The following is a 13,885-nucleotide window of genomic DNA, read 5'->3' as shown; positions in this document are numbered from 1 at the left end:
AAATCACTCAGCGCACTCTCGCCTCTGATGCGGGCCCTGGCAGGAATGCTGGGAGCAGATTTATTGTGAGCCAGAGCGCTACGCTCGGGAAAGGTCAAGTTAATTTACTCTGAGACGAGGGGCTCATTTACACAGCTCCTTGTTCACAGCTGGTGCATGCCAGCCCAGGGAAGGGCCTTTATTAGCCTCATGCACCCGGCCTCTTGGAAAAATCTCCATCCCCGAGGAAAGGGCTCACTTAGATGTGTGTGGGGGCTAATCTGTCACACTCGCTCTCCAGAGCAGGTGAATGGTTCTTGCTTCTGGAGGCAGTGTTGCCCAGTGGCTAGAATCCTGGCCTTAGATGAGTTCTGTTCCTAGTTCTGCCACTGAGCAGCTGCATGACCCTGGCCAAGTTACTTCACCTCCCTGTGCCTCAGTTTGCCCATCTGCTAAATGAAGATAATGATGTTTGAAAGGGCTTAGAGCCCTATGGCTGAGGAGTGTTACAGGCAGGGCTGAAAGAGAGAACCAGGGACATTTTCTTCACTTTCACTGCTTGGTGGAGGCTCTCACTGTTTATGGGACGACAAAGGCTAGTGGGGCATCTTCTCCCTAGCACCGAGGGACATCAGCACCGAGGGGAAGTGGAAGAGGCATTAGTAAAGCCAGCCGCAGGCTGAGTGGTCAGGTAGTGGGGGTTAGCGAATCACTAAGGGGCCGTCTACACTGCGAACCATGGGGCCTGGATCAGCTGACTCAGGCTCATGAGACTCCTGCTACGGGACAAAAATAGCAGCGTAGACGGTCAGGCTCGGGCTGGACCCTGGGGTCCCAGACTCTCCCCACTCACTGGGTTTCAGAGCCCAAACGAGAACTTCTACACTGCTGTTTTTAGCTCTGCAGTCGGAGCCCCACAAGCCTGAATCAGCTGACCTGGCTCCGAGACGCCAGGTTTTGTTTGCAGTATAGCCATACCCTGAATGGCCCCCTGCCCTCGGGCCTGATACCCCAGAGTGGCATTTGGGGATGCTGTGCTACTGGAGGTAGCACCTTTGGAACGAGATGCAAAACCTACAGCTTGCCCGCTTGTGACCTTTAAAGAACCCACAGCTCCTTTTCACAAGTCCAGGGGCATGTTAACCCCGGTGCCCTGGCCAGGTTATTGCCTTCTTCCTCCCAGATGTTCTCTACCTACTCCATGGCACAAGGGAGCCACCTTAACCTAGGCTGTTTCGGAGAGTTGCCGGGCGCCGTTCAAGAGTGTCTGCATCCCGCCCCGGTGGTGGACAAACGATTCTACATTCTGGATCACAGTCTGTACGCCAGGGATGGCGCTGGCACCAAATCCTTTTCCTTGGATGCCCTGCTTCCAGTCTTGGGATGTCTCTCTCCTTCTCCATCCTCCCCGGCACCCTACAATGCTTTGACAGCGTTTGAGGATTTGTGGTGACCGTTCACAGCCCCCACCCTCTCCAAGCTACTGAATGCAAACGGCTGCCTCCCTTTAAGAATGTCGCTGATGCCAGAGCGTCAGGACGAGGCTGGCACATGGATGCCCATCTTGCCTTGCCAGGGCTCATGCGTGTCCTTGGCTCAACTCACCGCATGCCCCCTTGCTGATGACTTTGATCCGCCTCTGCTGGTTGCACTGGGCTTTCTCCAGCTCACACTCATTGCTGTAGGTGGAATAGTCCGAGCCACACACAGGGGCCACCACCGCTGGGCAGGTAGTCTTCTTGCAGACACAAGAGGCCTGGGAGGAGTTGGTGATGCTCCTCTCGCATATGGCTCCGAATCCGCACAGCATTCCTCGACACACTGCAGGGGAGAGAGACAGAAAGAGGCCAGGTCAGCCTAGACACAAAATAAGGGGAGCGAAGGTCTAACAGTCACAGCAGCCTGGATTCCTGGGTTCTATACCAGAGTGTAGGAGGGAGTTTATCTAATAGGAACCAGGAAGGACTGAGAGCCCACACTCCTGTGTGCTGTTCCTGACTGCCACAGCTTCACTGTATAAGTCTGAGCAAACTGTGTGCCTCAGTTTCCCCTGTGATGATAATCGCCATCTGCCATATGGGATGCAGGAGGGTGTAGTTATTCTCTTTGTGAACCTCTGCTCATTATTTTATCTGTTCAGCACTCCTGGGCTCAGCAAATTGAACAGAAAACCCAGGGATAAAGACAGTCCCCAGGAGCTTGCACTCAAGAGACCAAGACAAGCTGCAGGGGGACATGGAGCCGCCAGCGAGGCGACTGGAAGAACAAAGCAGTCGCAAGCGTCGTTATTTACACAATGCCCAAAGTGTGCCAGTATGGGCCAGATCCTACCCTGGTGGGACCGTCGCCACAGGCCAGGATGGGAGCAGGATCACGCCGTGATATGCTCAATCAGATCCCCTGCCTCTGCACTGCCACATTTCCCCTGCGTGGGAGACCCACCCGCCAGCCTTGGGGCCTTTCCCTGCAGATCTGCCTGAGCAGCTACCTCTCAGCGGCTCCGACAATATTCCAAGGAGCTGATGCCAATGGAGGTCTTTCCACGGGCTTTGCATCAGCCCCAGGGTCAGTAACACCCCCTGCCAAATGGGGCCCCAAAGGGAGGGGGCTGTACACTCTCACAGCTTCTTCCTCACACACACAGCCGGAGCAGCCCAGACGCTGCACATCCCCATAACGCCAGGGTCCAGGATCGCTCCCACCTTTGTGTCTGGCCCCCGCTCTCCGCCCGCCCCGTGTGCTTGCATGACCTGCTTCAGCAGGCCGCAGTTCCCTTCCCATACCCGTGTGAGCAGCGTGCGAAAGGGCACAGCTGGTCAACGTGCCACTGGGCACATCCGTCGGGCTGTCTGGGTTTAGGGGCTGATTGTCCCATCCCCCTCCCAGATACCTGCTCCCAAAGGGGCTCCACCATGCTGGCAAGCCGCGCAGGGCTCCAGGGCAGCGAGAAGTGGCGGCTGGTGGCGAAGAGGAGTGTGACCTGCCATGTTGGCACCAGCTTACGTATGGCGAAAGCTGCACACCAAGGTCCCACCCTGCATGGAGACCTCTTGCCTTCCACCTGCTCCGCAGATATGCAGATATGCAGATCTGCTCCCCCAGATATGCAGAGGGCAAGTCTCCTGCACTCTCCTTGGGATGTCGGTCTCTGCAAAGGTGCCACAGGTGCTGACTTTCCAATGTGCCAGAGGGGTGCTCGACCCCTGGCTTTGGCCCAGGCCTTGCCCCCACTCCACCCCTACCTCCACAGCCCCATCCACACCGCACCTCTTCCCACCCCTGCCCTGCCCTGCCTCCTCCCGTGCCATTCCGCCCTCTCCTCCAAGTACAGAGGAGGGAGCTGATAAGGGGGCTGCCAGTGGGTGGTCAGCAGCCACCATTTTTTCCCTATGGGTGCTCCAGCCCCAGAGCACCCACGGAGTCAGCGCCTATGAAAGGTGCCTTGAGAGGTCACTTAAGGCAGGTTTTGCCCTAGATAGCGTCACAGGAGAGCAACATCCATGGCATCCTCTGCCCTCCATCCCACACAGGGACACCAGCCCCAGAGAGAGCCGGGGGGAGGAGCAGGGGGGTACTGTGTGAAAGCAAACTCAGTCAGCCAGGAGGCAGCCTGGTCTAGAAGAAAGGGACAGGGCGTTCGGAGAGCTGGGTCCCATTCCCGCTCTGCCACTGCTCAGTGGTGTGACCTTGGGCAAATCACTTCCCTTCCCGGGGCCTCTCTCCCTCTCCCATCTTTTGTCTTGTCTTGTCTGTTTAAACCATAAGCTCTTGAGGGGAGAGACTCTCATTTACTCTGTGCACTATGGCACCTACCACAACAGGGCTTGATCGGGACTGGGGCCTCTAGCCCCCTACTGTGATACAAACAATGAGACAACAAGTGGCCATGAGGACAGGGCGGGTGAAATTAACCAGGTCGTGGAGAGATTCTTGACCCTACCAACAGAGGTAGATAGATGAACCGCCCCTGATCCCCACCTCTAAAGTATTCATAATGACCATACCCCTTCTGATAGGATGTCTGGGATCAAGCTTTCCTGAGCCCTCCTCACCAACAGCATTTACTGACACCCGTTCAAACAAGAGAGAAAGGCCATTAAAATAAAAACCTGAGAGCAAAAGAAAAGAAAAATGTCCTCGCCTTGTAACTTTATGCAGCGTGGGGGTAGAAAACACACACACACACACACACACACACACACACACAATCTTTATACTTTGCAATTTATGCAAATCTACCAGGATCACATGGCTGAGCGCTTTCTAATAGGAGATGCACAAATCTCTTTATCACACAGTAATCAGAGCAGCCAGCGCAGACCAGATCGGTATCTGAATTGCTAATGTAACAGGAAAGGTAATTTTTAAGTTGGCAGAGGCAGGGGGACAGGTAGATGCAAACTCAGCCGAGTGCAGGTAGGATTTGTGAGCAAAGCACAATCGCAATGTTGGGAAGAGACGAGAGAGCACCCAGAAATGTCATGGACCCGTGCAGAACAATACCCTCCACATACACAGCCAGTATGCACACACATCCAGAGCACACCCTTTCACTGCACATACTACACATGCACACTCACACGGAGCACACACCACATATACCATGCATGCACGCATATTGCACACAAATCCACGGCCTGTACTATCCACCACATATATCTATCACAGGGGTTCTCACACTTCATTGCACCAGGACCCCCTTCTGACAACAAAAATTATTACACGACCCTAGGAGAGGGGATCTAAGCCTAAACCTGCCCAAGTCCCGTCGCCCTAGCTGGTGGGCCAAAGCCGAAGCCCAAGGGCTTCAGCCCCAGACAGGGGGCCTGTAACCTGAGCCCAGCCACCCAGGGCTGAAGCCACAATTGGGCTGAAGTCCCGACCCACAGGTTGAGAACCGCTGATCTATCACATACATGCACACACCCACTACATGTATATTACAGACACACAGACGCACATCCTGCCCATACTTGGCTTGGCAGAATTCATATTTTTAAAAAATAATTTCAATGGGTTTTTTAAGGCATTTTTACAATTTTTATCTATTTAAATTTCCAGACTTATGGGAAATTATGGGGGGGGGGATGTTGAACAGTGGGGGGCAAAAATAATAAGTTAATGCGAGTAGACACTGAGGTTCCAGACGGTTAAAGCATTATCACCGCTAAAACACAAATCGTTAACATTGCATGTCAAAATAGACAAAGTCAATATCCTTATATCAAACTCTCATAAGTTCTTAAGCAGCATTTTCTTACTTTGCCTCGCTGAAATTCTGATCATTACTGATGGAAATGATTTTTTGTCGGTTTGCGTGTGTACAGCAAAACTGACGTGAACAGACATTTACCGATAAAAGTCTACAGCTTCCAAGCCTACATGTATTACACACACACATACCCCCACAGTATAAACTGCTCTCCCGACCCTGACACACTGCACTCTACACACTACACACACGTCCACTCCAGACACACACACACAATATACGTTAAATGTGGATACTGACCCACATACTAGAGAGAGAAAAACCATAAAAGGCAAAATAAAAAGCCTGGCAGTGGCTCATTTACACTTCAATTCCCGGCCGCTTGGCTTTGACTGCTTTGAGATTTTGAGCTCATATGCACAACAACAATGCGCCACTAAGAGACTAATATCGTCAAATAAAAAAAGAACTCTCCTTCTCTCCTACCCAATATCTAAAAGCAATTTATCATTTTTATGAAGCTCTGTGGATAGTCTCGCTCACTCTTTCCCTTGCTGCTGCTCTCTCTCTCTCTCTCTCTTTTTTTTTTTAAATGCAGATGAGTCTGTTTAGCTCCAAGATTAGAGGGTGCAAGAGACGATAGACAGCATGTGAATATGAAATGCAGGACAAGTGGGGATTTATCCAGCCCCACCCGCCTCTTCAAGCAAGGTTCTTCGGAGCAGAAGTGTAACTGTGTAGTGCATAATCAAGCTGCCACTCAGAAGGGAGAGGGGAGGCAGAGACAGGGCTGTCTTGGCGACCAGACTTCTCGAAAGGCAAAGGGAAGAAGCCAGTGCGTCAGATGGGATGCGGGGAGGCAGAGCAAACCTTGAGCAGGTTTCAATTAGCTACCTGCTTGCAGAAGACCGGGCAGAACATAAGGGGTGATGGGGAGCGAGGTGGTATGCTCTGCTGCCAACGACTGCTGGGCCCATAACATATAGGGGCCCAATCCATCCCCCAGCGCTGTCCCACAGACACAATGAGAGGTGGGCCCCGTGCTGTTCTGTTTGGGAGAGGGGTGAAATGACAGCTAAATTCTCAGGAGAGCTCTGTTCCCCACCACCTGTCACCCCTGTACGGGAGCGCCTGAGTCTGACATCACAAAGTCAAGCTGAAGGGAAGCGGGATCACACTCAGACACTCTGGTGATGGGCATGGAGTAGGAGCCTGGAGCACTGAACAGGGATAACCCTAGGATAAGGTGGACATAACCCCACACACCCATAATTTGCAACCACAAAGGGGAAGGGGGCGCTCATCAGTGAACTTCGAGTCTCCCCATGGCACCCCACTTCGATTCTTCCCTTGGGGTGCTGCCCCCTGCAAGCAGGATCGGTACATCGGCAAGCTACCATATGCATCCTCTGAACCTGCCAATTGCAGGCCAGGCCTGTGCTCTGGGAGATGCTCAGACCCGGGCGAGACACCAGCTGGCTGCTCTGGTGCAGAGGGGTAGGGACACGTCATGGTCCAGCACGCCAGCTCAGGGAGGCAGGCTGGAGGGTGGATGGCTCAGCGGACAGGGCACTGGCCTGAGACTCAGGATGCCACCGCTCCATTCCTGACTTTGCCACGGAGTCCCTGCGTTACCATGAGCAAGTCACTTGGCCTCTCTGTGCCTCAGTTTCCCCCTCTGCAAAAGGGGTCCAATAGTACTGCCCTCCCTCGCAGGGGTGTGATGAGGCACTCAGACATTACAGCAGCAGGGGCCAGAGAAGTACCAGAGACAGAGTGAGATTCCCAAGGAACAGGGAGTGGGGACCATAGGAGTGGAGTGTGAAAGCACAAACCTGAGATCAGGCGTTTGTGTGGGGGAGACAGGCTGAGAACACGAAAGCTGCACTGAAAATGGATACAATCTTTTAGGGCAGTCTGCTGCTGGACCCTGGCCTCATGCCCAGGTGAGCGTGACTGGCGGCGGAAGGAATGAGTGCTCACGGCCCTCACACGTGTGTGTGTGTGGAGTTCCCCGTAAACAGCCTCAAAACTCACTCCGTTATCATTTCTTCTAACACAAACTCTCCTCGGCCAGGACGCCTACAAAAAACTTCACAACGGTTTGGCTGCCGGTTTGCTGAGATCAGAGCCTCTACCGCTGACCAGTGTCATCTCATTGCCGTTTCTTCGTTCTCCCCCCATCTGCCTGCCCGTCATCTGCTCTCTGGTTTTATACTTCGACTATTTTTGGTTCTGTGTTTGTACAGCACCTAGCACCCTGGGGTCCTGCTCAAGGACTAGGATTGCTATTGCTTGTACTGCAGAAGCAACTAAAGTTAATAGTCGGAGAGATCAGGGCAGGACCCAGGGCTGACAATCAGCCGCCCACACCGGTCATTCCTCTCACAAGGGCAGGGGGCAGGTCTCCCCACATAGGATGCACTGGAGCAGAGATTTACAAGTTCTTGCTACATTTGATTCTAGCCTGAAGGCCAAGCCTGGACTGTGGATGGAAGACTACAAATGTGCATCGGGACCACTACCACGCATTCTCCAGCCACCAAAACGCAGCCTGAACTGAGCCAATGCAAGGCACGTCTGGAGGTCTTAGCCATGCACATTTTCCTACCTTTCCATGGAAGAAAGGATTTCCTCCCCAAGGGTGAAGGGCAACAAATGGGAGCAAAGGGCAGGAGATGAGAAGTTTGGGTGGATCAATGCCAAACTGCAACATCCACCTTCTAACTCATCTGATGTCGGAGACCTCGGTAGGTTTTGCTGAGAAGGGTCTACATAGAAGCACAGAAACGTGTGGCAGAAAGGGACCTCAAGCGGTCACGTCCATCCCACTGCACTGAGGCAGGACCAAGTAAACTTGGACCATCCCTGACAGGGGTTTGTCCAGCCTGTTCTTAAAAACCACCAATGACTGGGATTCCACAACCTCCCTTGGGAGCTTAGTCCAGCGCTCAATCACCCTTAGAGTTAAAGTTTTTCCAAACATCTAACCTAAATCTTCCTTGCTGCAGATTAAGCCCATTACTTCTTGTCCTACATTCAGTGGACATGGAGAACAATTGATCACCATCCTCCTTATAACAGCCCTTAACATATTCAGAAGACTTATCAGGTCCCCCCACCCAGTCCTCTTTGCTCAAGACTAAACATGCCCTTTTTTTAACCTTTCCTCATAGGTCAGGTTTTATCAACCTTCTCTCATTTTTGATGCTGTCCTCTGGACTCCCTCCAATTCATCCACATCTTTCCCAAAGTGCGGCGCCCAGACTAGGACCCAGGACTCCTGCCTGTCCCCATTCGATCTGCAGCTCTCCAAAGCTCTGGTGTGTTGCAGTGACACAAACTACAAAGCCTGGGAGAGAAATCCAGCAGCACTGGTGCGGAGAGAAGGACAGGAGGCAGAGGAGAGAGCCTTACTGTGAGCTGCAAATTCCAGCTACACCCTGGGCCAGAAACTGACCCTCGTCTGTGGTGAGCTTAGGGGGTGAGTGCACCTCTGACTCCCCCTGGCCAGCTCAGTCAGGGAGCACTGGGGCTCAGGGCAGGAACGGGGAAGGGGGGGGGTCACATGCTGGTACCTACTTTTATCTTCCTTTCTCCCCCTCTTAAAGAAACCTCAGAACCACATATGCTTTAGACACTCCTTCATGACAACCTTCTTGCTGGATAGAGGAGAGGATGGGCTGGGGCTCCCACTCGGAGCCCATAAAAAGCATGCCAAGATCAACCAGAGGGGGCGCTGCAGAGAAACCAGAGGCCCTGCCCAAGCCCTCCCCACTGGGGGCTGAGTAATGGAACCACACCAGAGAGCCATTCTTGCGATTCCTGGAGCACGCGCTGTTCTATAGCACCGTACCCACCGCCAGCCATCTGCAGCTGAGGAAGCTACAAACATGTCTCAAAAGAGCTTGGGTTCTGAATTAGACCGAGGCTTCTGGGTGGTGCAAAGTGTCCGCACTTGGGCCAGCTCTGCCTCTCCCCCCATTTCAGGTAATCAGATGGGGTGGGGCAGATCTCTACAGGACTAAGGCAAACTTTGCTTGGCATCTGACAGGGTGCCCCTTCCCCAGGGCTGCCAGTTCTGCGTTGCACCTTAGGGGCACCACCCCGAATCTCACCCCATATCCTGGGAACACTCCGCCACTAGAAGAAGATGGATGGGGCACCTCATCCCTTCCCTCCACCTCCCCTTATGGAAGAGCCCATTACAGATGGCAGTCTGGGGACTAGAGCAGGCAAGCACTCAAACCCCAATTCCCCTCCAAAAAGAGCCCAGCAGGGACAGCCGAAGCCCCTGCAGGCACTTGGAGAGACAGGAGCAGGGCAGCAGGATCTCATAGGCTTTAGGAGCTCATTGCACTTGCAGACTGAGGCCTTCTCCTCATATCATCCCAACCTAATCCACTGTAGATGAGCCCCATCGCAAGGGGGCATAGTCCAGGCCTCTGTGTTCTGCATCCCACCCTCTGCTTCACCATGTTATGCTGTGACCGAGGCACCGGGCCCCCACTGCCCCTGTCTCCCACTCCTTTATGTCTGGGATGAGGCCTGGTGAATAATTTAGAGCGAGATAGCAGGGCCTGAGGGCATCTGCTCCCCTTGTGCCACCAGGAACATTCAAGGACACAGCTGGATTGGGGGGTGGGGGGGTACTGAAAGATGCATGAGGGCAGCGGCACTGAGCCAGCAGTGCACAACTGAACTGGGCTTGTTTCCTCCGCCCTTCCCTTGCCTCGCCAGCCCCCCTCCCCACGCAGCGGGGAAGGTCGGACATGGGGAAATCGCCCCTTTGTATCAGCCGAGAACACGCCCCACCCTGCTGATTCAATACCAGAGAGAAACCTCTGAATCAAGGCTCGTGGGGTGACTCTCAAGGCACAGACAGAAATAACCAACCTCAATCACTCCCATCAAACAAACACCCCGCCCTGATCCCAGTAGCAAGGTTCGGGAAGCGGTGAGCTGGGAGGTGACAGCAGTGCCCCTTTGCCCAGACCCACAGCGGTTTATTCCGGGAACAAAGGGAGATTGTGGCGAGGGGAAGGAATGGCTGAGCAGAGGTTGGGCCCTATGCGTTTAATCCACACCCACCCTACCCCCAGCATTCCAATTTAGGACTACCTCCAATCAATAACTGATGCTCCATCTGATTTCCCATTACAGTAATGGCCCCGCACAGCTGCGCCATTGACAGATGCATGCTCAGAAGGCGGTTGGGGGGAGGTGAGGAGATGCATTGGGGAGCAGTTCTCCTTCAGCCCCTCCCTGGGGCACAAACACTCAGATACATCCCTGCTGGCCTATGTGCACCACCAGGAACTGTTGTGCAGGACAGAGAGGGAGGTAATGCTATATTCTGAGGACAATTATTTCAGACTCCCGCTCAATTATTCAAACACAAGTGATGCTCAGAAACAGACCGGTTCTTGACCTAGGGACCAGGCATGATTTCCATTTAACCTGCTGCTCCTAGCCACATAGGGGAGGGATGGGCTCAGATGAGAGCTCCCCAGAGAATGAACAAAGACTATTTGGACTTTACACAGCCCTTTTCATCGGTATCTCTCAGTGCTCTTCACAAAGGTGGTGCTGCTCTAGAGGATGCCTGTGGAATTTTTACTACTGCCGTCAGGAACAAAGTCACAACCCTCCTTTACTGGTCACTATTTTAGGGTGCATTTTCTTTCTGTGTTGGTCTCAGCCTTCAGGCTGAAATTAGACTAGTCAGTTTCACTTTTGCCTCTAGCACAGGGGTCGGCAACCTTTCAGAAGTGGTGTGCCGAGTCTTCATTTATTCACTCTAATTTAAGGTTTCGCGTGCCAGTAATACATTTTAACGTTTTCTGGAAGTCTCTTTCTATAAGTCTATAATATATAACTAAACTATTGTTGTATGTAAAGTAAATAAGGTTTTTAAAATGTTTAAGAAGCTTCATTTAAAATTACATTAAAATGCGGAGCCCCCCGGACCAGTGGCCAGGACCCAGGCAGTGTGAGTGCCACTGAAAATTAGCTGGCGTGCCGCCTTTGGCACCCGTGCCATAGGTTGCCTACCCCTGCTCTAGCAGCTCGACTGTCAATTTCACTTTCAAGCACCAGGTTGCAAACATTACAGAGAAAACATTTATTTTTGCTTAAGAAAATGTTGCACTGGAATTTAAAATACTGGAAACATTTCTATTGTTCTTAATGTTTCCTAAAAGCTTTTTATTATTATTAATTATTATTATTATTATTATTTTCAATTTGATCTTCTTCACAACAGGGGCAGATCCCTAGTATTTGTGTAGATAAACATTTCTCAATTTTAAAATGATACAAAACAACCCTGATAAAATAATGGAAGGGCAACAAAGTATAAGGACATTTGGATGAGGCTGCATAAGGATACTACATTAAGGAATCATTCCTTCCACCTGGAGCAAAGTTAAACAATCACACTCCGGGTACATACTGACATTTAAACAAAAGACTAGGGATGTGTGTTTATTTCGCCAAAGGGACAGCCTAGCTTAATTTTGGCCAAATGCTTCAATTCTGTAAAAATCAAGCTTTCATAACACCTGAGTCCAATAGACACATTTCCACTTTAACAGAAAAAATAAATCAATCAATCAATAATCCAATGAATGTGGTTGTTTTAGAAGCTGCAGACATTACAGCACTGAGGCTGTATCACTGAGGCCCCTCAGCGGGTGGTGTTTTTCGTGGGGTGGGAACAGCATGTCAAAGATGAGGACTCCTGATCCTGATGTGGAATTTCCTCTCTCTGTGTATGAAACTGACTTTGCTGGATCTCCACTGACAGACTAACTATAAATAAAAAACTAACACCCCTTCCCCAATGCTAAACAGTAACAAGCAAATCGGATTTTTACGTTTCTTTCACTTTTAGTAATCTCAGGTATTATTGGTAATGACATGTTTTTTTCCAGCAGATGATTTTAAATTTGATTTTACAAAGCGCCCATCTGATGTCGTGATGTGGCTAGATTATGCAAGCACAAAGCCCAGAGAGAATAAAAGAAACACCTCTCTTCTCCCATCAGATCTGAGAAATATAAACCGAATTTATTGTAACTGGCAAAGACGTTCAGCCATACAAGCTCTGCATAGCATGAAATTCCCACTGAAGTCAGCTGGAGTTTTCCTTTTCAAAAGGGCTCTCCTGTCAGTTGCACTTTAATTTTAGGTATCCTGACAGAAGTTACCACAGCAGGGAAAAGAATAAAACTTGGATAGTGAAAAAATTTTTAAAAAAAGGAAGAGGCGTCAAGTCCCCTATTCAGGAAAACACTTTAGCATGTTTGTAACATTAAACACGCGTTTCAGTTCCACTTTCTACAGTAAGACTTCAGCATGTGCACAGGTGCTTTGCTGAATCGGGGCATAAAGTACTAACAAGTGTGGTCAGAAATGTTCTTGGGATTCCTATCCTAATAAAAAATACAGCAGATTGTGTCTGAGTAAACATCAAACAGCAGGAATATTGCCCGTGATGGCAAGAACCTCTTAGCATTTATGCCCATCAGTGTTTGGAATGAGTTGAATTCGCAGTTAAAAATACTCAGGCTCATCTTTCCATGTGTTGTGATTATAGGCAACACTTACAGGCCAAGGCTCAATTGTGCTGGGCACTGTGCAAACATATAACAAAGAGATGGTCTTTTCCCTCATAATCGAAGTATATGACTATAGACAACAGATGGACATGATGCAGAGACGAGAAACCACAACATAGCGATGAGACAGTCTTAGCGAGATGCTGTAGATCAAACAGGAATGAGTTCAGGGAAGTCCTCTGGCCTGTGTTAGACAGGAGGTCAGACTGGATCACAATGATCCCTTCTGGTCTCAGAACCAACGAATTACACACTAGCTACCTAACCATATACATGAGATAGTTATAGAAACACCACACATAAGAGAGAGAATGGACATCAGAAGACCTGCGTTCTAACTCCGACTCTCAGGCTGCATCTACATTAGCAAAAATAATCCTCCATACTCCCCTAGCACCGGTGGGAGAGACCACCCACCACAAAAAGCAGGGACAGGAGGTTGAACCTAGCCAAGCTCAACCTGGAAATAAGGGGCTTTAAAAAAAACAAAACAAAAACAAAAACAGTGAGGGTAATCAACCAGTGGAACTCTATTTCTAGGGGTGTGGTAAACCCTCCAGAGGCTTTAAGACCTCAAGATTGGATGTCTTTCTAAGGGAGATGCTCTAGTTTTACCACAAGGTGGGCTAGATTCAAGGGTTCATAGGATGAAATCTCTGGCCTGCTATGCAGGAGGCGAGACTGGATGACTGCAATGGTCTCTTTGGGCCTTAAGATCTTGGAGGCTGTACTTTCACCTACACATCATGGTTCGACGACATGATGGCCAAAACACCTGAGCCATGTCTACACTACAGCTCCCACCATCGCCCCCAAAGCTGGAATTGCACCCATGATGAACTATGGGTCACTGTTCCCCTGCAGGATCCTAAGTGATCACAACCTATGGGTGCCTCAGTTTCCGCATCTGTAAAATGAGGATAACATTGCCCATCACTAGGTATCTTCCCATGGATGTTCTGAATCATGGAGCGAATCTGCTGGCTGGTGCAACAGCAGTGTGTGTTTGCATGGGGAGGATTGCGTCTGAAGACCATCATGGTTCTAGTTAAATCACTGTGTGCCTAGAACT

At 50.7% G+C, this 13,885-nt stretch overlaps 1 protein-coding gene across 1 annotated transcript in view; it reads right to left on the bottom strand.

Annotated features, from left to right (window-relative positions):
- Positions 1 to 13,885, bottom strand: part of AGRN (agrin) — a 221,870-nt gene that overhangs the window by 66,480 nt on the left and 141,505 nt on the right. The window contains 1 exon segment of the mRNA XM_043499853.1: positions 1,585 to 1,800. Coding sequence (XP_043355788.1) covers positions 1,585 to 1,800 — 216 coding nt within the window.

The sequence above is a fragment of the Dermochelys coriacea genome, chromosome 18, assembly GCF_009764565.3.
Source record: "Dermochelys coriacea isolate rDerCor1 chromosome 18, rDerCor1.pri.v4, whole genome shotgun sequence".
In the NCBI taxonomy this organism is placed as follows: domain Eukaryota; kingdom Metazoa; phylum Chordata; order Testudines; family Dermochelyidae; genus Dermochelys; species Dermochelys coriacea.
This window is presented reverse-complemented; position numbering and strand designations above follow the sequence as displayed.